This window comes from Myotis yumanensis, unplaced genomic scaffold (genome assembly GCF_028538775.1).
Source record: "Myotis yumanensis isolate MYYU_CA2020_CCGP unplaced genomic scaffold, mMyoYum1.0.hap1 SCAF_6, whole genome shotgun sequence".
Classification (NCBI taxonomy): domain Eukaryota; kingdom Metazoa; phylum Chordata; class Mammalia; order Chiroptera; family Vespertilionidae; genus Myotis; species Myotis yumanensis.
In genome coordinates, this window is record NW_027223757.1 from 11,293,152 (window position 1) to 11,321,150 (window position 27,999).

At 37.9% G+C, this 27,999-nt stretch overlaps 1 protein-coding gene across 1 annotated transcript in view; it reads left to right on the plus strand.

Moving 5' to 3' along the window:
• The window catches only part of RFX6 (regulatory factor X6), a 44,413-nt gene extending 18,502 nt beyond the window's left edge, over positions 1-25,911 (plus strand). The window contains exons 7-19 of the mRNA XM_070419211.1: positions 3,537-3,644; positions 7,170-7,247; positions 7,360-7,473; positions 9,735-9,784; positions 11,182-11,341; positions 12,650-12,794; positions 15,725-15,834; positions 17,391-17,508; positions 18,952-19,074; positions 19,955-20,161; positions 21,261-21,773; positions 22,608-22,820; positions 25,736-25,911. Of these exons, the coding sequence (XP_070275312.1) occupies positions 3,537-3,644; positions 7,170-7,247; positions 7,360-7,473; positions 9,735-9,784; positions 11,182-11,341; positions 12,650-12,794; positions 15,725-15,834; positions 17,391-17,508; positions 18,952-19,074; positions 19,955-20,161; positions 21,261-21,773; positions 22,608-22,820; positions 25,736-25,911 (2,115 nt within the window). The remainder of the gene's footprint in view (positions 1-3,536; positions 3,645-7,169; positions 7,248-7,359; positions 7,474-9,734; positions 9,785-11,181; positions 11,342-12,649; positions 12,795-15,724; positions 15,835-17,390; positions 17,509-18,951; positions 19,075-19,954; positions 20,162-21,260; positions 21,774-22,607; positions 22,821-25,735) is intronic.
• Positions 25,912-27,999: the final 2,088 nt, after the last annotated feature.

Genomic DNA, 27,999 nt, shown 5'->3' on the forward strand with positions numbered 1-27,999 from the left:
AGGTCATCTGCAGTGAGTGAAAATAATAGGAAAAAAGAGTTTGAAGAGTTTAAAGAAAGTCCCAGCTCTTCCCAATTAGGATGCCCAGAGGGAATGTAGCCCTAAGGCATTCATTGTATGTAAGGAATGAACTCTTTCAAGCTTATGGAAAGGCACTAGCTAAGTGCAGATTAATGAAGAGCATCACAGAAAGTTGTGTAGCACAGTACTGTTTTGGAATATGTAAAGTATTCAACTCAAAAATAATAAGACAACTCAATATAAATATAGTAAAGTATATGAACAGGCAGGTCCCACAAGGTAAAAAGAATGACTAATGCATAATATGTTGTTCATAGTGCCCATTCTGACTGATCAGGTTCCATAACATATGGTCCATAATATTTTGGATACCATTTCTGCCAATAAACATATGAAAAGTGCTCAATTTAAACTTTTAATTAGAGAAATGCAAATTAAAACTGTGAGTAATTATTTAACTATTATTGGAATAATAGTAATTAAAAAGTCTAAAAATACAGTTTTGAGAATGTGGAAGAAAGGAACTCTCGTAAACAGTATTAGGGACAATAACTAGTAAAAGTGAAGGTGCTCACGCCTTATAATTACATTGCTAGAGAAACTTTCACATTGCACAAGGAGGCATGTCTGAGGATGTTCATAAAAGTATTGTTTACAATCGCAGAATATTAAAAATAAGTGGCCATCATGATATAATGGGAAACATGTTTTTTACATATTTAAATGAGAGAGTGCTATACTTCTTTGGAAATGAGTGAACTATAGCTGTAAGAGCCAAATTAGATTAATTTTAAAAACCTAAAATTGAGTGAAAAATCTTATTGAACTTAGAAGGATACATACTTTATTGTACCATTTTTAACGTAATAGTACTTATTGCTTAAGAATATTTACATATGAAGTAAATAGAGGTTTAAATAGAAATGATAATAACTAAATCCAGAACAATAATTATTTCTTTGAGGAAGGAAGGGAAAGAGATTAGAGAGAGCTACAGAAGCTGCTTTAACATTTCAAACGTCTAATGTCTTAATAAAGGTAGTGAGTACATGGGTATTTATTAATTTTTATCTATACTTTAAAAAAGTTTTAAATAGTTCTTAGTATAAAAGTAAACAAAATCAACAAAAACAAAACAAAAAGGAAAGAGGATGGTAAGAGTAATTATCAGTCAGTCGTATGAATTTTGATAGTCTTAAGTTTTTATTCATAAATATAGTGCTTCAAATTTTATTGTGTTTTAACTAGCTAAAGTACTGATTTGCCATTATTTCTTAAGGAAAAAGTGCCTTGATTTCATACATTTCAACCAGGAAGTTTCCCTGATAGCTTGAGTTTCCTTCTCCTTAACATCAACTATTCATGGCCAGTTCAACAACTTTGTACCAAGATAAATAACAAATCCTCCCTTCTTGGTATATGCTTTTCAAATATTTGTTGAGTGTTATCATGCTCTCTTTTAGTCATCACTTAGCCAAACTGTGCAGCTGAATTCCTTTAATCTTTCCTCATAAATCAGACCCTCTTGCCTTCTAATCATATGGTTTCTTTTCTGTAGGTTCCTTCTTATTTTCTTTTGGAAATAAGATTTTAAAAATAGTTTACTCAAGAGTACTGAAGTCATCAGTTGACAAAAAGAAATTCAGATCTCTGTAGCTGGCTTGTGATCTGGCACCTTCTAGTACTGTTAAAATAGCAAACACATTCCTGGAATCAAAATTATTATATTTTACTTTTTATTCCAATTTATCAATCCCTCTTTTTTCTGTTCCATGTTCTGGACAGATATTATTTGATTTTATAACAACTTTGACACAATTGTTAACAGATTCATACAAATTAAGTTTTAAAACCTTTCCCTTGAGCAGTCTTTTTTTTTTTTTAAACTTTACTATTGGGCATATTACATATGTCCCCCCCACCATTGCACTCTTGATATTACACACAATCAATAGCTTCTAGTACACAAAACTATTATTTATCAACATGAGGGCTTTAAATAAATATTAAAATAAAACATATATTTTTGTTCCTTAATATGTGTTTCTTTAACACTCTAAAATTTTTATTGGGAAATGTAATATTATTTGTAACACACATGCACACACACACACAATTTTAAAGATTAAAAACTGAAGATGTACCTCATAGCTTAAAAGAGAGAAGTCCTCTGTGTGTCCCACCCCAATCATTTCCCTCCCACTGCCACCAAAAGTTTCTGCTCTCCAGAATTTGGTCTTAATCACTCCTTTGTTTTTCCTTAAAGTTTACCACTATGAATGAATACCTAAACATATGGTGATAATTGCACAACAATCTGAATGTACTTAATACTATTGAATTGTATACTTAAAAATGATTGAGATAGTACATTTTATGTATTCTTTATTATTGCCCAGCTTATTATCACCAATGTATTGTTTATTATTTTCCCTACATAGAAATGGATTCATTTTTTTCTGTGGCTTTCTGGTTTCATTCAACATTAGGTTTTGTGATTCATCAATGTTAATACATGTAGTTCTAGTACCTTTATTTGTACTGCTGTATAGTATTACATTGTATAAAAATATCATATCACAATGCATTTATTCCATTGTTGGTGGAAATTTTTGCTTGAAAAACAATATTTCTATGAATATTTTTCAAGTGCACATGTGCAGGAGTGAAATTCTGTGTTGTAAATAACTTCTCCCTGTTGGTGACATAACTCAGCATTCTATAGTATCTTGATGAAGGTAATTTAAAAATTCTATGCTTAGTAGGGTTTTTTATATATTGTGTGTTAAAATCTGTGTATATTCCAGATCATAAATATATTTTTCTACATATTATTCTAAAAGTTACTCTTAACATTTAATTATTTCATCTGTAATTGTTGCACAATGTTTACCATTATTCGTTTCCATAACTAAAGGTTAACAAGGCTAAAATTCAAAATCGGATAGAGATGTGTTTTCCCCAAGAGACTCTAAAGAACAAATATCTGAACTTAGGGTTGGGGGAAGGTTGAGGTGAGAAAGTCCAGAATACTGGTTTGGGTGTTAGAACACTTAGACTCTAATCAAAATTCTACTGCTAATTATCTCTGAGACTGAATAATTAAACTAACTTATCTCATTTATTTAATTCATAAATGAGGAAGCTGGGTTTGGCAATTCTTTATTCTCTCAGGGTTATAATAATTTCAATAGTTCTAAAAGTAGACCTTTCAAAATTTATGCTCTTAAACAAATGTGAACTAAAATCTCTAAAAGTTGTGAAAACTAGAAAATGTTCAAAGCTAAAATCCAAAGTAATAGGAAATTTATCCTGACTATAAAACTATTTACAGTTTGGAAACAATAATTCCGCTTACATGTCTTGTTTATTCAGTTACATAATTTAAAGAGTTTACCTAAATCTTGAATTTCCCATGGGTTTTAGGATAAAGAATGAAATTTTATGGGTTCCTATTTTATTATAACTGTGTTTTTAATAATGACTTTATTTCTTTTCATTTTTCTAAATTATAGGGTGGCTTCACTCGTAAATATTCACTTAGCTCAAAAACTGGAACCCTTCTTCCGGAATTCCCCAGTGCTCAACACCTTGTGTACCAAGGATGCATTTCTAAAGAAAAGGTATCAATGAAAGCTACTTCTCTATTGATTTTCTGATAGGTTGGTTCCATATCTCACTTTGCTAGGAATCTCATGCCACTTGCAGGAAGCAGTCAGAAATCTGCATACTCAAACATAATGGACTGATTTATAGAAGGGACAAGTGTTTACTAACATCGATCAAACACTTTCCAATTAATTATTTACCATCTCCATGATAGTACATAATCAGAAGTTGGTAAAATAAACATTACAAGACTGAAGATTGTTTTTTATTTAAAGCTCAGGATGAAGGAAGAAAATACCAGAATGCATCTATCACATGCAGGTTTTAAATCATAAGCTTTATGTTTGGGATGAACTCCATTTAATTTCTGTAAAGAGTTATCAAGCATTTCTCCAGAACAGAATCTGTTCCTAGCACTGAGGGGAGGTACCTAGATGAATGCAAGGCCATGCACTAGATGGTTCCAAAGTTTCTTTTCAATTCTAAAATTCTTGGTTCTCTGGCATTTGCATGTTATTTTGAAAGTTAAGGAAGAAAAACTTTTCATAGGATTCAGTTTGTAAATGATCTTCAACATGTAATAAAATGTGTGGCTAAATCCTCCTCTATTTCTGAATTTCTGAAGTCATTTTTATATACCTACTAGCTGACTAATAGCAGAATCTATTTTTAAATCAGGGCATAATTTCTACATTGTTTTTAAAACTGGAGTTCATTTTTCATTAGCATTTGAGGAAAACACCTTTGGTCATATTTTAAGGTGCAAAGATAGAGGAATATGATGAACGAATGCCCAATTGTATTACTGTAGAAACTAGAAATGAAAATAACACATTAATAAGAAAACTACTGGTAGATAGGTAGACATGCCCAGTAACTTCTGATGACACATACTCTGCCAGTTAAGAATAGGTGAAGTATTGAAGGTTATTCTCAAATGCCGATTCCAAGCAAATCTCCTGAAGTGTGTCCACTTCCTACTATTCTCCGCTCCCATCATTTTTACCTCATAGATGTAATGTGTCATATTATGGCTTCAGATCTAAGAGAGCTCCAGTAAATGTGAACATGTGGCAGTTTGTAAATGGGGGAACCTGTGGAAATCAGTGGGACCTCAGGGAACACAGTTTTTGGGGGAGGGTATAGCTGAGCACCTTTGTGGAGAGGATTCCTACATATTGTAAAGACCTTGCTGTGTAAATACACCTGATGAGAGAGAAAGGTGGGGCGAGAGCAACAAAGAAAAAAGAGAAGTGATGAACGTATTCCAATAGTTTATTTCAGTTTCTCTGCTGGCCCCCAAGGAATTCCCTACTGTCAACTTGAAAAACTGGTCTGTAGATCATTATCTCATTCAGGGATCAAGGTGCTTACATAACCCCTGGTTTCTAAGTCATTCCCATTGGTCCCCATCATGAGAACAGGGACTAGCACTCATTTTGTCCCTTGAGGGCCCTGAGCCCCGCCTTTCACCTTCTTCACCAGTAGCCAAGTTCCTCAGATAACTTCACAGTTCCTAGAAAGAGGGGTGGGTGGGAGCTCAGCACCTGCTTTCTTGAGACAGAAAGGATGGGACTGCCCAGTGAGAAGTTTACACCACTGTTAGCTGAAGCTGAGGGATCTGATTTCTGACTCATCATACTGTCACTCAAGTCAATTGCTACCCCCCATCACATTCTCACTGACTTTACTGGAGATAAAACTTGCCTTTGTTCCTGCATCTATTCTCAGAAAATCAAGAAAAATTATGTTTATAAAGAATGCAATGTATAATACAATGAAAATTTGTTGTCCTAAGACTATCTATAATAATAAAATCGTAATATGCTAATTAGATCGGACAGCCGAACGACCTTCTAGATGTCATTCCGGACGTCCTTCAGGACAAAGCTGTGGCAGCAGGGGCCGAGGCAGAGGCGGTTAGGGGCAAGCAGTTAGGGGCGATCAGGCAGGCAGGCAGGCAGATGGTTAGGGGCGATCAGGCAGGCAGGCAAGTGGTTAGGGGCAATGAGGCAGGCAGGCAGAGTGGTTAGGGGCGATTAGGCAGGCAGGCAGGTGAGTGGTTAGAAGCCAGCAGTCCCAAATTGCAAGAGGGATGTCCAACTGTCGGTTTAGGCCCGATCTCACAGGGATTCCTGTGTGATCCGGCCTAAACCGGCAGTTGAACATCCCCCGAGGGGTACCAGATTGCAAGAGGGTGCAGGCCAGGCTGAGGGACCACCTTACCCCCCGTGCCCGATAGTCAGCATACCTCCTTGGAGGGAGATTGGTAATTTGCATGTCATCTTTATACAGTTTGAGCTAATCCTCCAAAAATGTGTGCTGTACTGGGCTGCAGGGATCAAGGTTGTAGAGCAAAGGATTAGATAGGAAATCCCCATCACTGTCACCACCCTAGATACTATGGGATAAAAATAGCTAATAGCGCTCAATTTCTTAACATTTATTATGGATTATTCCAACCACTTACCATGTGTTAATTCATCTAGTCCTCATGACGATCCTATTTTATTTTTATTGTTATCATTATATCCACTTTACAGATGAGGAAATAAAAACACACACATGTTAAGTATCTTGCCTAATGTCACATAGTAAGTGGCAGATTGGAACTGACATTCAAATCTAGGTAGTCTGTGGGCAAAGTTCACACCTTTAACCTCTAAGCCATGCTCCTGTTCACATAAACTACACAACTGGTAACAGTAGGGACATTTCTAGCTTATCAAATGGTTTTGAATTTGAATATTTGTAAGTTGCTAGAATATTATCTAGTTCTAACTCATTCCAAATTTTAGATTATGTTTAAAACTTTATGCAATATAAATATCTGTGGTAACATGGAAATAGAGACTTTTCATGATAGACACTCAATACCCAGACTTTTTTTGGGTGAAGGAGTCATTTGATATTATTACTGATTTTAGGTAATATTTAGTAAAGTGTTACTATGTACCAAGCACTGTTCTATGTGCATCATATCTTACTTCATCCTCTTCACACCGTATAAGTGATATGTTATTACGACTCTACATAAAGACAAAAGCCTGAGGTTCAGAGGCTGAGGAACATGTGCAGAGTCACACCTGGTAAGAAGTGCAGTGGCACTGGGCACTCAGGTTTAACTGACTCAAGAACCGAACCTGGAAACCACTCCACCACAATGCCCAAGCACCCACTTAATAAAACTTAAAGGTGAAGAGTTGGTATGTTTTACCATTTCACACTTATTTCTCCAATCAGAGGTAATTTTCTTATTGAGCAGAAAGTCACCATGGTGCCTTGGCCTGTATGTCTCTGCAATCACCTTTATCGTTGTTTTATGGTACTGTTCTATGATTATATAGTACTTGCCTTTCTCCCTTCACAAGGCAGTAAGCTCCCTGAAATAAGAATTTTTCCTTTATTTTTTGATTCCTCAGCATTGAGCACAATGCCTGGTATATGCCAGGAGCTTAATAAATGTGTGTTGAATGAATGAACAAGTGAAGGTAGCGTTGAAAGGATGCTGTGGTTAAGCTTTTTCTTCCTTGAAATAGGTTGATACCCTCATAATGATGTACAAAACTCACTGCCAATGCATCCTGGACAATGCAATTAATGGGAACTTTGAAGAGGTAAGGGTGACAAAAATGCTTTGCTGACCATACTATAAATATTTTCTTGTTCTGTTCTTTATATGAGTTGAAGCAAAAATCGTAATGTACATACTCTTTGCTCTGCAACTAGATCCAGCATTTCTTATTACACTTCTGGCAAGGGATGCCTGATCATCTCCTCCCCCTGCTTGAAAACCCTGTTATCATTGACATTTTCTGTGTTTGCGACTCAATTCTTTATAAGGTAAGCTCTTTGGGCTCTTTTAAACACAAACTATATGTTTCTTTTAAGAGCATTCTATCTACATTTCTGCAATATATTTTTGATAAATTTGTTATTTCTGGCCGGAGAAACACCATTAATTTTTTTTCTGATGAGAAAGCAAGCAGTTTAATAGTCTATGTTTAATAGTATATGTATTTTAATGTAAGTTTACATGAAAACAAAATCAATTTTTATTTATAACTAAGGATAATTCTAAATGCGACATACTAATACATGGACACTTAGTTAATTTTTATTAACTGTTCAAGGTGTTTTCAGATTAAATAACAATGTGGTTGTGTTTTTTTTCATAATCTCAGTGTTTTGGGAAAGAGCAGAATTAAGCACTCTCACAGGACTAATAACTTGAAAAATCTTTAAACTCTCTAGCTTTAATGCATTAATGTCATTTTTGTTCTTAAACCAAATAAGAGTTCCCAAGCGTCTACAGAAGGATCACAAAGGCATCCTGAACGAAGACAAGAGGAGCCAGTTGGCCGTCTAGCCAAACACTTAGCCAGGAAGGGAGTGAAGCTAGCTCCCCACAGTCTGTTCTCTAGTTAGAGAGCAGCAAGGTGCAAGCCGAGGGAGAAAACTGTACTGAAATCTGGGACCTTAAAGTACATTTCCTACATTTACCTATTAAATTGTCATTTAAAAAGAATTGGAGTTAGCAAGAAAACCCAAGCCAGCGCCTTGTTAAGCATTAAGGAAACGAAATCCTCCTAAGTTAGTTGCAGAGAAATGAAGCAGAAGCTAAATAGATTCGTCCAGAAGCACCTTTGCAGACCAAGAACTGGCAGGTGGGCTTGAGGCTGAATGGGGTGCCCACAGTTTCATCCTTTGTCCAGCTCTCTCTCATCACAGGATGAGAGAATGGAGGAGTTAGTGCAGGATATCTCTGCCTTTAGTTCAAGTTACGGAAGGACAGAGTAGAGTGAGGATTGTCTTATTTTGGGAGATTGAATAAGAATATTACTATTTTGAAGGAAAAGACTTAATTTGCACTGACTAATTGCAATATTTAAGGCTTGAGAATGTAACCAGGAAGGGGAGGGAAGGTGGTTCCAAGAGCGGGACTAAGAAAAGACCCGGAGCTCAGGCGCACGTTGACCAGTAGGATAAAGCTGTTTGGATGTCATTCAGCACCTCCAAGAGTATCTTTTAAGTATCTTCCCCCACCTCAAACGGTCTCTTTCTTTGAGTCCAACACAAAGATCCTGAGTTTCTCCTGAAATGAACCAAGTTTCTCTTCTTCACAGAGAACTCAGGGAGGCACAGTGAACACTGTACATGGAGCAGTGTAAGGTCCACATCCCCCTTTAGAGAGTGGTCCCAGCTTCTAGTCACTGAAACAGTCTGGCAAGACAATCCATTAATAACTAACATACTGAGCATAGACAATGCTGTGTCTTGTTTTACTGTCTCCTCCTCAGGGAATGCGTGTTTTGCTGGTAGGCTACACAGGCCTTTGTAGATTAGTGTCTACCCACATTTTGAACGTTCTTCTCCTGTGGACCTCTTGGTCCTCTCCTCCAGGCTGGCCCACTAAGTTTATTAGTCAGCCTAGTGGATCTGCACTGCTCCTGTCCTATCTGGCTTAACAACCTCCCTTTTTCATCATAGTTTATCCTGAGCTGGAATCAGCACTAATTTCTCCTTCTATGACTTTTCATCTCATACATCTTTAGGGCTCAGTCTAGCCCTTTTTGGTACTCTTTCTGTTCTTATAATTAGCTCCCTGTACTCACTGTGTTAGTGTCACCTGCTTAACCTAGTAATTGCAATGTTTTTAGATCTTCCCCTCCCCCTGCCTTTTAAACAGACACTCACACACACACACACACACACCTCATACATGCATTGCTTCCAGAGATAAAAGTATAAGTTTCCGCCCTAACCGGTTTGGCTCAGTGGATAGAGCGTCGGCCTGCGGACTCAAGGGTCCCAGGTTCGATTTCGGTCAAGGGCATGTACCTTGGTTGCGGGCACATCCCCAATGGGGGGTGTGCAGGAGGCAGCTAATCGATGTCTCTCTCTCATCGATGTTTCTAACTCTCTATCCCTCTCCCTTCCTCTCTGTAAAAAATCAATAAAAATATATTTTAAAAAAGTATAAGTTTCAGAAATGAATTAACATGTTATTCTCTTGAAAGCTAGGGTTAAAAGTAATTGACAAATAATGTCTTTCTATGGAAATACTGAGTAAGAATTTATAACTCTCTTTTGCTGTGATTAAGGTTCTTACCGATGTACTCATTCCTGCAACAATGCAAGAAATGCCTGAAAGGTAGGTTCAGTCAATAATACTCACAATAAGACTGAAAGAAATGATCTATATATTTATCCCTAAGTTTGCAAGTAATTAATGTTCATTGTGGAGAATGAAAAACATGTGTAATTACATTTAAAAAAATTACTCATAATCTCACCATCTTCTTAATGTCTTAATTATTATCTCACAGACTGTTTTCTAGAAATAACTATAAATATGTGCATTTAAAAACCTAAAACCATAGTATACATACTGTGGCAGTATATGGTGAAAAGTTTTCATATCAACTATATTTATTTAATTTATTTGCTTGTTATTTATTTAATCAGCCTATATTTTAATTGAAGTCTGTTTAACCCCAAACTGTCCACTCTTTTTCTTGTACCATGTCTCAGTCCTCAACTTAAGCACCACCCCAAATATATTTAAACCTATTTTATTTACATATAATCAGATTATTAAATGATTTTTAAAGTTTTTATATGTTTTCATAGTATAAACACAACCAACATTTGCAATTTTGAAATAGGGTCCTCTAATGAGCTCATTTTTGATAATTTATCTGAGTTATATTTGGATTATAATAATATGCTACTAGAAACTAAATTACATATCTGAAATGATGTCACCTCCAATATGATGGGCTCTGAAGAAGCTAAAATATGAGAAATCAAGTGCACACTTACATTTCCCAGAAATATTTTATAGAAAATGATTGAATCATGAATTAATATCCTATATAATAAAAGGCTAATATGCAAATCTACCGAATGGCGTATGACCAATCGCTATGACGTGCACTGACTACCAGGGGGCAGACACTCAATGCAGGAACTGCCCCCTGATGGTCAGTGCGCTCCCACAGGGGGAGCACCGCTCAGCCCGAAGTTGGGCTCACAGCTGGCGAGCGCAGCGGCGGTGGCGGGAACCTCTTGCGCCTCCACAGCAGAGCTAAGGATGTCCGTGGTGAGCAGGCCTAAGCCATCAGTCGGACATCCCCTAAGGGCTCCCAGACTGTGAGAGAGTGCAGTCCGGGCTAAGGGACCTCCCCTCCCCTGAGTGCACGAATTTCGTGCACCGGACTTCTAGTTGATAATAATTATTTATTAAACACTGTGCATGACAAGCTTTAATCTAAGCACTTTCCATAATTATTTCACATGATTCTCATAATAATCTTGTGACATGAATACTATTGTTATTTGCACTCAACAGATGAGGAAACTGCAACTTGAGGAGACTGAGTATATTGAGCAAGATGATAAATGCCAGCCATAGGCTGACTTCAAAAGTCATGTTCTTGGAATCATACAATAATTGTACACCTCCATTAAACTGCATTTATTTAATGTATTTGAACAACTTAGCATTTAACACATTGGTGTGGTTTCTTTCTTTTTTCTTTTTTGTAGCTTATTAGCAGACATAAGAAATTTTGCTAAAAATTGGGAACAGTGGGTTGTTTCATCCTTGGAAAACTTGCCAGAAGCTCTGACTGACAAGAAAATACCTATTGTGCGAAGATTTGTATCCTCTCTGAAGCGACAAACATCTTTCTTGCATCTTGCTCAGGTATGTTAGCAAGCCGAGGGTACTGAGTCATCAACTCAAACATGAATCTTCTAATAGTAGAGACTGAGGGACTTCCAGAGTGTGGAGACTGAGTAGACAGGAGTAAATGCATTGTGAGATTCTACAACAGAGAAAGGACATTAGTGGAAAAACTGATAAAATTAGAATTATTTCTATAGAGTAGTCAATAGTTCCATACCAAGGTTAATGTCCTGATTTGGGTAATATACAATGGTTAGGTAAGGTGTAATATTAGGAGAAGCTAGATAGACAGCATATGGAAATACAGTTGGCCCTTTGTATCCATGGGTTCAACAACAGTAGATACTGAGGACAGTTGTACTCTGCACTGACTTTGAAAGTTTGTTATAAGTTTATAATTACTTCAAAATAAAAGTAAAAATGTAATTTGAATGCAATGTAAAATGTAAAACTCTTATTTGCCACATGAACCTAAGTAACAAAAATTAAGTTTGAAAGAAATGAGCCCATTTGATATTTAATGTTGTAAAACCCACAAAACCAACACGTTTTAAAACTTCCTTCTAATTTGGCTTTCTTAAATAGAGGAGAAAACAACAATTTTAAAATTAGACTACATGTCTGTATATTTTTTATGTGTTTTTTTAAAATATATATATTTTTATTGATTTCAGAGAGGAAGGAGAGGGAGAGAGCGATAGAAACATCAATGATGAGAGAGAATCATTGATCATCTGTCTCCTGCACACCCCCCCTACTGGGCCCACAACCCGCGCATGTGCCCTTAACTAGAATTGAACCCGGGACCCTTCAATCCACAGGCCGATGCTCTATCCATTGAGCCAAACCAGCTAGGGCATGTTTGTATATTGTTAAAGAATACTTTTCCTCTTCTCAAATGATCATTTGCTTTAAGAAGGTTTCTAGCTCCCTAAATTTTAAAAGACTAGTTGGGGGGTGGGGGTGAAGGTGAAAGTGGGCATAGAGGAGATGAAAGGTGATGGAAAAAATAAAATAAGAAAAAATAATAATAAAAAGAGACTAGCTTGGACTAATTCCAGATAAGAAACATAATATCATAAAATCCTTATTTTATAACTATGAATTAAAAAATTCATTTTCAAAGTCCAGAATAGTTTTCAAACTCTTAACAGAGATGATCATGAGTCTCAGTTATTGCTTTTTAGTTTTAAAGTAAGAAAACACGATAATTTTTCCTGAAGGAAATGTTTCCTTAGAAACTAAAACTTTCCTTTAGATAGACTATCACTAAGGTAGTTTAGTGATTTTTTAAAAAGAAAAAAAACACAAACCTTTTGTATGCAGATTGCCAGACCGGCTCTCTTTGACCAGCATGTTGTGAATTCTATGGTATCGGATATAGAAAAGGTTGACTTGAATAGTATTGGATCTCAAGCCCTTCTCACCATTTCGGGCAGCACAGACACTGAATCTGATATCTACACTGAACGTAAGTCTTCTCTCTCTGCTGAGCAGGGTTTCCCTATTGACATCTTAAACTGCATAACTCTTTGTTGGGGGCTGTCCTGTGCATTGTGGGATATTTAGCAGCATCCCTGGCTTCTACCCACTACACTTGATTCCAGTAGCAGCTTTCGCCCAGTTGTGATAACAGAGATGTCTCAGACATTGCCAGATATCCTCCCCTTGGACTACAAAAATCCTATCTGCTTGAGAATCCTGTTTTTTAAAAAACATTTTAAATTAGAAAAGTTTTCTCTATTTAAAAATAGTTGTACTGACTCATTGTGGAGAACCTGGGAAATTTAGAAAATATGAAGAGGAAAATAAAAGTTATCCATAATCTTATTGCCTAGATATTACCAAAATAGAAATAACCTGGGAATGATCAAAATGGTCTTGAGTTTTGTGAATTTTCTTCCAGTTTTACATTACAAGCATCCACATTTCCATGTATTGAACACTTTTAGCATCTATGGCATAAGATGCATATAAAAGTGCTATCTCTGCACAAAACTGTTTTTCAAAGCAGAGAATCCCTGATCAGGTTTGGTCCACCTGACCGAGCTTACCAAGCCACTATGTTTGTCTAGACAACCAAGCTTGGTTTCCAAGGGGTAACAGCCTTCTATTTTTTCCCTTCATTTTTTCTGAAAAGATTTTAAAAAATGCAGCCTTATATAGGCTATACACCAATAATAGATTGCTCTCTGGGGATGGTCTAATCCAGTGATGGTGAACCTATGACACGTGTGTCAGAGGTGACATGCGAACTCATTTTTTTGGTTGATTTTTCTTTGTTAAATGGCATTTAAATATAGAAAATAAATATCAAAAATATATCTTTGTTTTACAATGGTTGCAAATATCAAAAAATTTCTATATGTGACACAGCACCAGAGTTAAGTTAGGGTTTTTCAAAATGCTGACATGCCGAGCTCAAAAGGTTTGCCATCACTAGTCTATCTCAACCCTGCTTTCTGTTTCATAATATAAAATTATATTACCCTTTGAGATTCAGTAAACCTCAAACTCTTTAATAAATGATAGTCTCAAAGTGGCCCTTTAAATTTTACATGATAAAAGATTATTCATGTAAGTGGCTCAAATCTTCAGTGCAGAATTTAAATTTTGCTAAAGATAAAGAATATTGCATAAGCAAGAAATCTATAAGGCTAGTTCATCCTTTAGCTTTCAACTAAGCCATTGCATTTAATGACAGCATCGGATTCAAAATGAGTAATCAACTATGTTGACAACTTACTCTTCCCTAGTATAAACATCTACACTAATAAAAGAGAAACATGGTAATTAGAGTACGACCACTACCCTTCCCATTGGCTAATCAGCATATCCTTATGCAAATTAACTGTCAGCCAAGATGGCGGCCGGCAGCCATGCACTGAAGTGAACAGGAGGCTTGCTTGCTCCAGTGACTGCAGACTCCAACGTTCCCCGCCTGACTTGCCGGCCTCTGAGCTGCAACTCTAAGAAACATTGTAACAAATATAGAAGCTAAACAAAACCCCAGAAACCAGCTTTCAGCCAGCCGGGATCTCAGAGCTGGAGTTATACATTGTTTCGATTATAGAACGCAATCAGCAGCAGAAGCCTCAGAGCTAGAGCCAGAGCTAAAGCTGGCCCAGAATAAAAAAGAAAAAAAAGAAAAAAAGGAGCAGTTGGGAGCTTCAGTCAACAACCACCAGCCTGAAAGCATCCCTCAGCCCCTCACCCAGACTGGCCAGGCACCCCAGTGGGGACCCCCACCCTGAAGGGTGTGTGACCAGCTGCAAACAGCCATCATCCCCTCATCCAGGCTGGCCAGGCACCCCAGTGGGGACCCCCACCCTGATCCAGGACACCCTTCAGGGCAAACCAGCCGACCCCCAGGCCTCTATCCTATATAGTAAAAGGGTAATATGCCTCCCAGCACCTGGATCAGCAGAGCCGCGAGGCCTCCTGGCACCGGATCAGCATGACAGGGGGCAGCGCCCAAACCCCCCATCCCCCACGGGCCCTGCTTTGTGTGTGACGGGGTAGAGCCATAACCTCCCCATCGGCCCTGCCCTGAGTGTGACAGTGGCGGTGCCCCAACCCCCTGATTGGCCCTGCTCTGTGGGTGATAGAGGGCGGCGCCCCAACCCCCTGATCTGCCCTGCTCTGTGTGTGACAGGGGGCGGTGCCCCAACTCCCCTATCGGCCCTGCTCTGTGCATGACAGGGGGGAGCTCCCCAACCCCCTGATGGGCCCTGCTCTGTGCATGACAGGGGGCAGCGCCCCAACCCCCTGATTGGCCCTGCTCTGTGCGTGACAGGGGTGGCGCCGCAACCTCCCCATCGACCCTGCCTTGAGTGTGACAGGGGGCGGTGCCCCAACCCCCCAATCGGCCCTACCCTGAGCGTGACTGAGGGTGGCATCACAACCTCCCAATCTGCCCTGCTCTGTGCATGACAGGGGGTGGCGCCCCAACTCCCCAGTCAGCCCTGCTCTGAGCCCGACCAAGGGCTGCACTTAGGGATTGGGCGTGCCCTCTGCCACCCAGGAGCAGGCCTAAGCCAGCAGGACGTTATCTCCTGAGGGGTCCCAGACTGCGAGAGGGCACAGGCTGGGCTGAGGGACCCCCCCCCCCCCCCCGAGTGCACAAATTTTTGTGCACCGGGCCTCTAGTACTTATATAATACCTAAACCTATATTTCAATACATACCAAGATTACTTATTAAAATTTTGAAGAGTAAAGTACCAAGGAATTTTGTTATTGTTCTCAAGATATGAAATGAATTCCTTTAACACATGTAACTTAATCTCCCTATCGTTCCCTTTTATTATATAATATTATTAATGATACCTAGTTTTAGGTTTTCTCATGGGTTCAATGTAGAGTGTAATATTCTGCTTTTCCCCCCTTATATACATGATAGATGATTCTATCACGGTGTTCCAAGAACTGAAAGATCTCCTTAAGAAGAATGCCACCGTGGAGGCGTTTATTGAATGGTTGGATACTGTGGTAGAGCAGAGAGTAATTAAGGTACTTTTCAACACTAAATGCTAAGCTGGCTGTAATTTCTTACTGCTGGGGCTGGGGTGACAGTCTGGGTGCAAAAATGCTTTGAAGAGTTTTGAAGCCCTACAAATAAGGCAACCCGAATAGCTAAATTAGGAATATGCCAGATTTGAGAGCACTGGGCATGGATTTGATTCTATTGATCCTTTTTTGACTAAGGACTACAAGACAGACATGATAGTAGTCTCTCTTTAACTGCAATTTTGCTTGTTGTGGCTTCAGTTACCTCAGGTCAACAGTGGTCTGAAAATATTAAATGGAAAATCCCGGAAATAAACCATTCACAAGTTTTAATTCTTCATTGAGTAGCATGATGAAATCTCTCCCCATCCCACTCCATCCTGACAGGATGTGACTCTTCCTTTTCTTCAGCTACCCACGCTGTACATGCTCCTTGCTTGTGAGTCACTTAGCTGGCTGGGTTAGCAGACCTACCCCAGATTTTCTTAGTAATAGCCCCAAAGTTCAAGAGTAGTGATACTGGCAATTTGGATATGCCAAAGAGAAGTGTGAAATTTTTCCTTTAATTGAAAACTTGAGTAGAATACAATAAGATATTTTGAAAGAGAGGGAGAGAAGGAAAGAGAGAGAGAGAGACCACATTTATATGACTTCGTATAATTTATTGTTATAATTGTGCATTTTATTATTGTTGTTAATTTCTAACTGCACTTAATTTATAGATTAAACTTTCTTATAGGTATGTATTATAGGAAAATCTTAGTGTATATGTAGGGTTTGGTACTACCCGCAGTTTCAAGCATCCACTGTGGGTCTTGGAATGTATCTCCTTTGAGTAAGTGGGGGCTACATTAGGCCTTCCCTATCAGTCAGTAGAGTTACAGCTGAATAACATCAGTAGTGAAAGATAAACTTAGAAACTGGAAAGATTCTGGCCCTTTTCTAAAAAGCAAGTTTCCATAAATGCTGGCAGAAAATATGGTTTTAAGTATTTACATTTTTTTTAAATTCAAAGAGCTCAGTATTTTGTGTTTTCCATGTGGTTTCTTCAACTCTTTCTGTTAACCTTCAAGTCATCCATCATGAAAACAAGACAATGAGAACAAATATATCCATCACTGACCGGTGTTAGCCATTCCATATCAAGGAAACTAGTTATAGTGTAGGGACTTTTTTATCCTAGAAGGAAAACAGATTATCAAGCAGGACCAGAGAAGTCAGAGTTAATCATTCACAGAAATATACCACCCTTCCTTCACAGTTCACCTTCTGTTCTGTCAAAATAAAATAAGAGATAAAATATTTTGTAAATTATTTCATTTTGCTGTCCAATTCTATTAGGTAACAAACCCCTGCAGAATAAACATCTGTTAACCTTAAAAACTGAAGAAAAGACAATGAGAATCCCTGGATAGATCATTTTATTGGATGAAACAAATGGTGTGCATGCCATCTGTCCATTTGTCAGACAGGTTATCTACCTCTTGGGTCTTACGTAGGGTCCATGTACTGATGAGATGACAGATTTTATAGTTCCATTTTATTCCTTTACTTTCTAGACCAGCAAACAAAATGGAAGGTCATTAAAGAAGAGGGCTCAAGACTTCCTGCTGAAGTGGAGCTTTTTTGGTGCTCGAGTAATGCACAATCTCACCTTGAACAATGCATCCAGTTTTGGTATCCTATGTGCTCTATTCAACTCTTCTTAAATGAATCACACCATTTGTTCCCAGTCACATTTGCATCAATTTTTCAACATGTGGCACCGTCGCTTCTCAAACCATATCTGAATATTAAGCCCGTAGAGACTAGTAGTTGTGAACCTGGGTTTTAGAGTCAGATCACATATGGAGTTCAATCTTAACACTTCTCTCTGGCTTGGGCTTTACTCAAGCTCTCTGCTCATCATAGAAGGAGAATATTCCTTTAATTGAGGTATATAGGGATTTGAGTGATATATATGATATATATATGTATATATGTATACATATATATATCATATATATCATACCATCATTACATTCCATAAGGCTTCGATAAATGCTTTTTATTAAACAAGCAAATAAATGGTAATCCATGCATTATTTTCCAAAGACACTACTATTGTGATATGGCAAATTTTTACATATTTTTCAGGAACCCACATAGTTGCACTTCAGGAATTAGAGAGCAGCTTAGAAGACATGCTCACATGTCTCTGAACCATCTTTCCTGCTGTGTGACATGTGAAGCAAATTGAGTCAAGCTAGCTTTTTAAAAAAGGAAACACCTTCTTTCTCCTAAAAATATTATCTTAGTTTATTGTGATAAAGCTAACTACAGTACTTCTGCATTTGGTAGTTGCATTTTGAGAAATATTTACATTATAAAATAGCTTATAAAAAACTAAGTTGTTTTTATTTAATTTTCAATGTAATTAAATAAAATCAGTGAACTTGTATTGAGGGATCAATAAAATGTATTGAGTTTATTATTTTAACTATACTGCTTACATTTAAGGTTTATTAAAATATGCAACATTGAATCCTGAATTTTTTATGAAAAAAAAAAGACTCTTTTTGGGAAATCTGTTGAATAGTGGAAAAAAGTTTAAGATTTTCCAGAACAGCTTCTACATGCAAATTACTCTTTTCCTTTTTCCAAATCAAAGAGTATTTTGTTTCAGGTTTTAAGGACATCTTCTTGATACTTTTTCCAGACTATGTTGGCCATTGTCTAATTATTTAGTACAAAGTAAACAGAAATAGAGCAGAATAGAGCTTATTCTCCCCAGGTTAAAGCTTATCACACTCCAATGTGTGCCCTCTTAAAGCATAAAGCATGTCTCACTTTCATCCGTATTTTCCTTTGATGTAATTAGTGGCCAAAGAGCTGCCAGGACAGTACACACAGTGAGCTGGGCAGGCGGGACACAGAAAGATTAGAGACCCAGGTTAAGCATGTTGGTCTTAGCAGGTCATTTAAAGTCCAACAAGTATTTGTTTATTTCAGTTGCTCCTTGTAAAGTATTGCGAGATGGTCACCAAGATAACTTGACTTCTCCCTCATTCTCTTTCCTTCTCTTTCTCCCCCTTATTTCATCTCACAATGCCCTCTACCCATTCCCCGTCCATAAACAAGGTTCCTTCCATTTGATCCGCATGCTTCTTGATGAATACATCCTCCTGGCCATGGAGACCCAGTTTAATAATGACAAAGAGCAGGAGTTACAGAATTTATTGGACAAGTATATGAAAAATTCAGGTAACTTAAAATGTACACCTTGTTTTGCATATTTGTTTGTTTAAACCTAATTTCAAGCATTTGTAAGCACACATGTTAAATGGGTTTACTAGTATACCAGTCTCAGAGTTTACCCCAAACACGTCACTGCTAACACGGTATACTGATATTAATGGAGTCCTGTTTCTTCTAGGGACTGCTCTTTTCCATAGGGTATTCAAAGTACTTTCCTGAAACTCTGAAGGAAACAAAGTCAATGTTCTTAACTTTTGAAACTTTAGATAAGATTGGAGAGATGACTATAATAAAAAACCAAAACACTGTAATTCAAGACAACACATGTAGTATACCACCTTATAAATGGCATAGAAATAAGTTCTCTAGTAGTTTAGAGAAGGAAGAGAACACATCTACTTGGGGTGTGATGAATTGCATTTTGAAAACTGTTCATGCCAGAGTGGATTTTTTAATTTTTAAAAAATATATTTATTTTTATTGATTTCAGAGAGAGAGAGAGAGAGAAACATTAATGATGAGAGAGAATCATTGATCAGCTGCCTGCTGCACGCCCCAAACTAGGGATGGAGCCCAAAACCCAGGCATGTACCCTGACTAGGAATCAAACCATGACCTCCTGGTTCATAGGTTTACACTTAAGCACTGAGCCATACCGGTTATGCCAGAGTAGATTATTTTTATTGCTGTTCAGAACCCAACTATCCCACAAGCATACAGTTAACTGAAACAAGCACCCAGCCAAGAGCCAGCTTTGTTCCCCATTTCTCATGAGCTTGCAGGTTTCTGATACAACCCTGAAATATTTTCAGTTTCTTTTACTTGGGCTCCTCTACTGGGAATATGGGAATGATGTTAACTTTCCCATTTTTAAAAACCATTCCAGATGCAAGTAAAGCCGCCTTCACTGCTTCTCCAAGCTCATGCTTTCTGGCAAACCGTAATAAGACGAGTGCGGTTGCCAGCGACACTGTGAAGAATGAAAGCCACATGGAAACAACCTTTCTTCCTCTGTTATCCAGTCAACCTGGAGGCTTAACCTCTGCTCTGCACCCATTCCCTGCGGGGAATGCAGACAGCATGCCGCTCACAGGTACCCTGGGGAACAGCTGAGAAAACCACCTAGGCTTCAGTATTCATCACAGGGGGCTCTGCCTTTGTTTTCTTGAAATTGGTAACCTCCAGGCATCCCAAGAATAAAAAAAGCTTACCTTCACTGACTTTTAATAATGGTTTATAAAATTCCTATGGTTTTCAGCATTTGTTACTCACATTTTTAGCAATACTATCGTTAACACAGGCATCCCACTTTGACACACTGTCTTACTTATACCAGAAGTATAAATAATTAGTTATCTTCATTTGGTGGAAGGAAAAATTAGATTAGGTGTGCATAAAATCCTTAAGATGCTTTGAGAGTCAAAAAAAAGGCTGCTATTTATTTTTGGCTTTTAAGGAGACTTTAGTTCTCCTCCATTAAAAAGTGGATTTAGCCATTTTAGCATAACCATTGTAATTTTCCTCTTTGGTCTGGGGTAACTTTTGTGTCAATCTGAGTGTGTAGGGCTTGAATTAGCTACTAGATAATTTCTTAAGTCTTCGTATTGCTTTACATCTTTTTTGAAATCCTTTTACATACATTACTTCATTAAACACACAGAATTTTAAACCCAGAAGAGCCTTATAGTTCAAGGGCTTAATTCCACCAATGGGAAATTGGAGGCCTAGGGAGTCGATGGCATTTATAACTCATTGTTCATCAGCATGATGTTTTGAATTGGCTGCTTTAAAGCCATGTCATTTAGACTTTATTGCCCTTTTCTTTTACCCTAAAAACCAAACCACTGAACATTCAGCTTGTCTTTTAATTATAGAAAAGTCAGAACAGCAGACCCCTTTGCCCTTCCCAAGCTTGAGCTCTAACCACCTTTATACCCGTGGAAGCATGAAGCCTCTGACTTTCTTCCATAGTCACTAACTCCAAAAGTCTCCACTGCTGTGAAATATGCCCGTATTGTGATGGTGTTTTTAAAACCTAAATTTTTGGCGTTCTCCACTTTTGTTGTTTTGAGAGAGTAGGAATGAACCAAGTTGGAAAAGGGTATAGTAATAAATCTTTTGCATATTTTTAAAAGAAGTGGCCCATCTATTTTAATCTGCCATTAGTGAATACTTTGGTAACTTTTTTTCAGGTCAAATGGAGCTTTCTCAGAGTTCTGGTCATCTGATGACACCACCCACCTCTCCAGCCATGGCCAGTCGAGGAAGTGTCATTAACCAAGGCCCAATGGCAGGGCGACCCCCAAGTGTGGGTCCCGTACTGTCAGCCCCGCCACACTGCTCAACATACCCAGAGCCCATTTATCCTACTCTTCCTCAAGCCAACCACGACTTTTACGGGACCAACTCTAACTATCAGACTGTGTTTAGGGCGCAGCCTCACCCCCCATCTGGACTCTATCCTCATCGCCCGGAGCATGGTCGGTGCATGGCCTGGAGTGACCAGCAGCTCTCCAGAGATTTCTTCAGCGGCAGCTGTGCTGGGTCTCCCTTTAATTCTCGGCCGGCTTCCAGCTATGGACCATCCCCACACAGCCAGGATCCACACAGCATGCAGTTCTTAAATACAGGAAGCTTCAATTTCCTGAGCAATGCAGGGGCTGCCAGCTGTCCAGGAGCAACACTGCCTCCGAATTCACCTAACGGTATTAACATTTTTAAAGCTTTCTTGGCTTTTGAGAGGGCAATAAGACAAACCAGACATTGAGTTCCACCTCTGTTGAGTCATCCCATGTAAACCTTCTGAAGATCATGGAATCTTAGGCATTTGGAGCTAATTTCTGCTGCATATAAACATATCCTTAGTTCTTGTGGTTTTCTTAAAGTTTTACATGCCACCTGTGATGAAAAAAGTATTATGTCAAACCATATGTTTGAGACCAACCTTAATAGCCCCAGAGAAGAATGCTTTTTTCTTTGAAAAAATTTTTAATGAATTATTTTTTTCCCCAGAGAACTAGCAACAGATCTTAAAGATTAGGACCAAAACTATGCCCCTGTTCGGCTGATAAAACACTTTAAGGAGCTAGAAAGATCTGTGGACTTCTTCAACCACCAAACTAAGCTCTAGGTATAGACAGTTCTGGTGCTTCTCTCCTAACCATAGGCCAGTTCTTCTTTCAGAAACAGGAATCTATCAATGAAATCGGTATTTGATAAGTAGTGTAATTTTTGTGAGAAGCTAATAGTGCTTTTTTTCATTCATAGGAATCTTGGTAATTTAGATAAGGGAAATATTAGAGAGATGTAATTAGATCTCTAAATTAATAATAAAATAACATGAATTTTTAAAATAAAAAGAGTATTGTGAACCATCCCATATATAAGCAGAAACCCAACTCTATGGTAAGTGTAGATGTGAATATAATATTTACAGTATGATATCTTTAGGCTCTATCCTATCATCTTGTCCCCCTTTGCCTTCCTGAAATATTTTTTGTAATAAGTTAACTGTCTGTTCTTGACATTTTCTGTTATAGGCTACTATGGAAGCAATGTGAACTACCCAGAGTCTCATAGACTTGGATCGATGGTGAATCAGCACGTTTCTGTCATCAGCAGTGTTCGCTCACTGCCTCCCTACAGTGACATCCATGACCCACTTAACATTTTAGATGATAGTAGTAGAAAGCAGACCAGCTCATTTTATGCAGACACATCGCCTTCAGTGGCATGTCGAACTCCAGTAGTAGGTAAATTATTTGATTAGTTCTTGAAAATAGTTTCAAAAGTTGTTAACCTTGTGTGTGCAGTATTACTTTGGAGGGTGACTGTTGAGGTGAACCGGGCACTCACTCATGTTCCTACAGTTGATTTGTCACTTTGGACCTGATGACATAGATAGATAGATAGATAGATAGATCTATACATATAGATATAGATAAGATATAGAGATAGAAATAAAGATAGAGCTAGAGATATATTAATCCTCACCTGGATATTTTTTCCTTTGATTTTTTTAGAGAGAGTGGGAGGGAAGAAGGGAAAGAGAGAGAAACATCAATGTGAGAGAGTCATAACAATTGGTTGCCTTCCTCAGGGCGACACTTTAACCCCTGAGCAACACCAGTCAGGGCTGACATTATATTTTTGTATCTGCAAGTAACAGTTTACCATTTCTCAATATGTATGGCACTACTGCTGAAACCTACTGCTAGATCTGTTATTCTTTTCAAATAACATACATGAGAGCTGGCATCTAGTATGTATGCAAAAATGAATATAACCTGTGAAAGGCAGTCTAAAAGTCTATAGGTTTTATAAGAGCAATAATTATATCTTTTTCTCACTCTCTTGTTCATGGCTGGACCCAGAGGCAATGCTGATAGGTATCTCCATCAGTACCTTAAAACTATTCCAAGTTTAAAAAACTGGTAACTTGTGGTGGAGGTTACTATCATGTTCTCAATTGTATGTAAAATGTGATTAGACAACTCTGTAGAAAATGTTTCTATGTTTATTGTTCTATAGCATAAAGTTTAAGTAAAAATGAGTAAAACAGTGTGTTTTCCATGAAGTCCCATAGCATCTTCTTCAGCCCAGGTTGCTGTACCTTAAAAAAATCCTGAAATTTGAATTAGATGCATTACCAGCACCCAGCAAAGTGTCTGCCACATAGTAGGAACTCAAGAAATCAGAGTTGAAAACATACACATTTTGTTTCTAAAATTACTAATAAGGTATCACAGGACAAGTATATATTCATGTGAGTATCAGGGCAGAGTGTTAATGCGTACATGAGATGGTTGCAACCTTCCAATGGAATGGATTTCAGACTAGCATAAGTAAAGGGCATTAACACCCAACTGGAGCATAAGGGAAAATGAGATAAATTCTATCTCTCCCCACTCCGTGTGCTTTTCTAATAATTCAATAGGAAGTGCTTCTTCCCTTCCTGTGACCATCACAGCTGTTCCCTGAGCAGAGTCTAGTAGCTCATCTCATGTTATCTGCAGATGGTCATTGCTTCTACGTTACTCTAATGAAGCAGAAAATTCCACTTCAGGAAGTTTCCTCACTGTGAGACTGAAATGTACCGTGTTGCTATTGTTACTATTAGTTCTGTTTACTTGTAGAGATAGTGGTAGCTTTGATGGAACATAGCTTAGGTGTCAGATGGATTCTAAGCTCTAGTTGTCAGGGCTGGCTTACAAGTAAACTGCCTACAGGGCTTCAGGGTGAAAAGAGGGAACAGAATAAGTAAGGCATGCAAGTGGAGTTAGCACCCACCTTATAGCAACTGAGTTTTAAATCTTGGTTTTTGGTGGCCGAGAAGATGGTAGGTAGAACTATTTAAAAAATAGCAATAAGCCCTGGCCAGTTTGGCTCAGTGGATAGAGTGTCAGCCCACGGACTGAAGGGTCCTGGGTTCAATTCTAGTCAAGGGCACATACCACGGTTGTAGGCTTAATCCCCAGCCCTAGTCAGGGTGCATGTGGGAGGCAACCAATTGATGTGTCTGTCTCACATCAATGTTTCTCTCTCTCTCTGTCTCTCCCCATCCCTTCTATTTTCTCTAAAAATCAATGGAAAAATATCCTTGGGTGAGGATTAACAACAACAAAAAAGCAACAAGAATGCAGGAACCACAAATGCAAGAAATGCAGTGTTCATGAGCCAGTTATCCTGATTTTTTTAAAGAACCTAGTATGTGCCAAACTTCATTCTAGGTGTGAGGATATGGTAGTAATCAGGCCAGAATTCCTGCCTGTAAGAAGCTTACATCTTATTAAGCTCAGGGAAGATAAAGCAATGCATATATAAACAAATATATTGAAAAATAATTTCAATTCTTCTGAAGTCAATTAAATAGGGTAAAATGACAAATAGTGATGGAGGAGCTATTCCTAGATAAGGTGGTTGTAAAAGGAAACCGGAGGCAGAAAGTTTGGCGTTGAAAGCTGAGTGATAAGCAGGCAATGACATGAAGGTCTGAGGAAGCTCTAGGCAGAAGAAACAGCAAGTGCATAGTCTTTGAAATGGGAACAATATTGGGAAGTTCAAGGTGCAGAAAGAAGGCATGTGTTTCGAACGTGGTGAATGAAGAAGAGAATGGAGTAGAATATATCAGAAGGCAGACAAATCCCCACAGGGTTTATGAACCAGGGTGAGCAACCTGGGTTTTGTTCTAAGAGTAATGGGAAGTCATTGTAACATTTGAGAAGAGTGAACAAGCTGATGTATTGTTCAGCAAGATTATCCTGGCTCTCTCTGCAAGGTAAGAGGATGGGGCAAAGGTGAGGGTCACAAGATTAATTAGGAGGTTGCTGTGTTGGTCCAGGTAAGAGAAGATGGTGGCTTGAACTCCAATTGTGAAGGTGCAGATGGAAAGAGGAGGGTATTGGTTATATCTTTTGGAGGTAGAATTATGTGAATTTAAGTTTGGTATTGAGTTTTCATTGTGAACTGTAAAATAAATTCTGGAAGAATAGCAAGGGGGGGAAATGGAAGAAAATAAGGGATGGCTTTGAGAAACCACCATATGCACTCAAACTTAGTATAGAGATGTGTGCTGAATGCAACAATAAACAAAGAGGTGTAAAGTGAGCGGCTCTTGCAGAGAAAATAAATGTCAATTTTCAATTGCTGATTATATTTTCCTTTACAGCATCTAGCTTGCAAACCCCAATTCCTTCCTCTTCATCCCAGTGTATGTATGGAACCTCCAATCAGTATCCAGCTCAAGAAACCCTGGACTCCCACGGAGCCAACGGGAGAGAAATGGTGTCCTCTTTGCCACCCATCAACACTGTGTTCATGGGAACAGCAGCTGGAGGCACTTAAACCAACAATGTTGGGTGGGGGTTAAACTCTAAAAATCCCTACTGCTCAATATTATTCTCTCAGACTCTCATCAGAGTAAAGACAATGGGATATGCGGTGTCAGGACATTGTTTTTCAAGTCACTAGGACAAAACCGCGGACAATTCCATAGTAAATGGAGATTCTTGCGGAGTTTGTTTTGCACACAAATTGTTTGAAATGTGATCTCATTATTAATCAAAGTTTCAAATGTTATCAAATGGAACCAGTGGAGCTTTGAAGATGCAAACATTTCAACTATGAAGATTTAATGTCTCACTCCCTAATTTATTGAAAATCTGTGTGCTGTTCACATTTTTTGGTTTCTAAAAAAGAGAAAAGTTTATTTAATGCCTTTAAAAATACCTTTAATATATTAGGATCTCAGATTCATTGTTTACTATCGCTTATTTGACAGAAAGTCAAATGTGTATGTTCTACCTCCTATGGAAATGTTTACAAAGTTAAGACTTAATTCAATCCAGCCTGGACCAAAGTTGCTTGACTTTCAACTCCTGTGCATTAGTGCGATTATCTCTGTTACATAGCAGTATTCCAATTCTATGTAACTGGAGATTATAAATGCTTTCCCTCTTTATTTAAAAAGATGAGAAATAAAGTATGGAAAAACTTTTAAAGGTGTGGTTGATCTCAGGGCTGGGACTGTGATATGTCCAAACACCCTGGAAAGAATATTTCAGTCACTCAGATTTCTATATAATAAGGAGTAAATTAATTGTTTTACAAGTCTCATGATAATGGCTATGAGGTCTTATAAGGACTGGGGTAGGAAACGGTTCATACTGTATTTTCAAGACAGTTTTACAATCCTAGGTTAGTTATAGAAATTTAAACAAAAACCTTCCAGAAAGGTAAACAATAGTGGATATGGCATACAGGATGTTTTGTGCTTTGGGAAGATAAGAAATGATGAATTTATATAAAGGTTATTGTACTATCTCACTCAATTATTAAAATCTAAATTAAATCCTCAAGTTTGTAAATGGCAGAGAACACAACCTGTCTGTTCCAAAGGCACACTGATAAAATGAAAAGAAAATAAATTTCAGTCACCCCTTGATTATAGGCATTAGCAATGGCTAGAAAAGACTGAAGTGAGTAATCTGTTCACTAATTTTGAGATACTTGATTATCTAAATAAAGTATTCTGGTTGGAAAAAAGGTTTTCAATTAATTTTCTAATATCAAAATCTTATAAGTAGTGCTTAATTTCTATTGATCTTGGTTGCATAATACTATGGTAAAAACATTTTTCCATTATAAAAATAGTCTATTTCCAGAATGAGCAAAAATGTATTTAGTGTTGGTTTTTTTTTGTTGTTTTGTAGAATCTAATCCTGTTGGAGAGATCTCTGATTTTCCCCCAAATTTCTCTTCTAATATTCATTCAATGTTTATGAGGATAAAATTCACGACTCCTTAGTTTGATCCTTTTACTTGTCATATTAGAAGTTTCTAGTAAAAGCCTCTCTGTCCATTCAATAGCATGGGAAGCTTTGGACATAGATATAAATGTACTTCTAGATTCCTTTTCCTATTAAAAAATTTATCTCAATAATTAATTTTTATTTATTGAGTATTCTTAATGAAATGTCTTGGTTGTGTTCTTAGATTTGGTTAGGTTTTGTTAAGGAGTTAATATGTTGAAGGTTTCAAGAGATAACTCTCTTTTATCCCACATTTTAACGAATTTGTCAGCTCACGCTGGTGATAACGCCAGCAGATAAGGTCCCTCCTCTCATGGAGCTTACAGTTTATGAGGTAGGGCAGACATTAAGCTAAACATTAACACAATTGGCAGCAATAAAGAAATGGTTAATTGAAGTTGTGAAAAGAAGGGAAGGCTGCTCAGAGAAATTATATAATAGAAGTGGAGCTTATGGTGATGCCTACAGGACAAGGGATCAGGAGAGCTGGTCTGGAAGAAGCGACTAGCTGAGAGAGAAAGAATGAGTGGGGAGTAGGAGATGTTGGGGAAGGGAGTTGTGGGGAGAGAGGTAGGCAGGCAGGACAAGTGTTCAGGATAGGAATCCAGCAGGTAAGGAATCT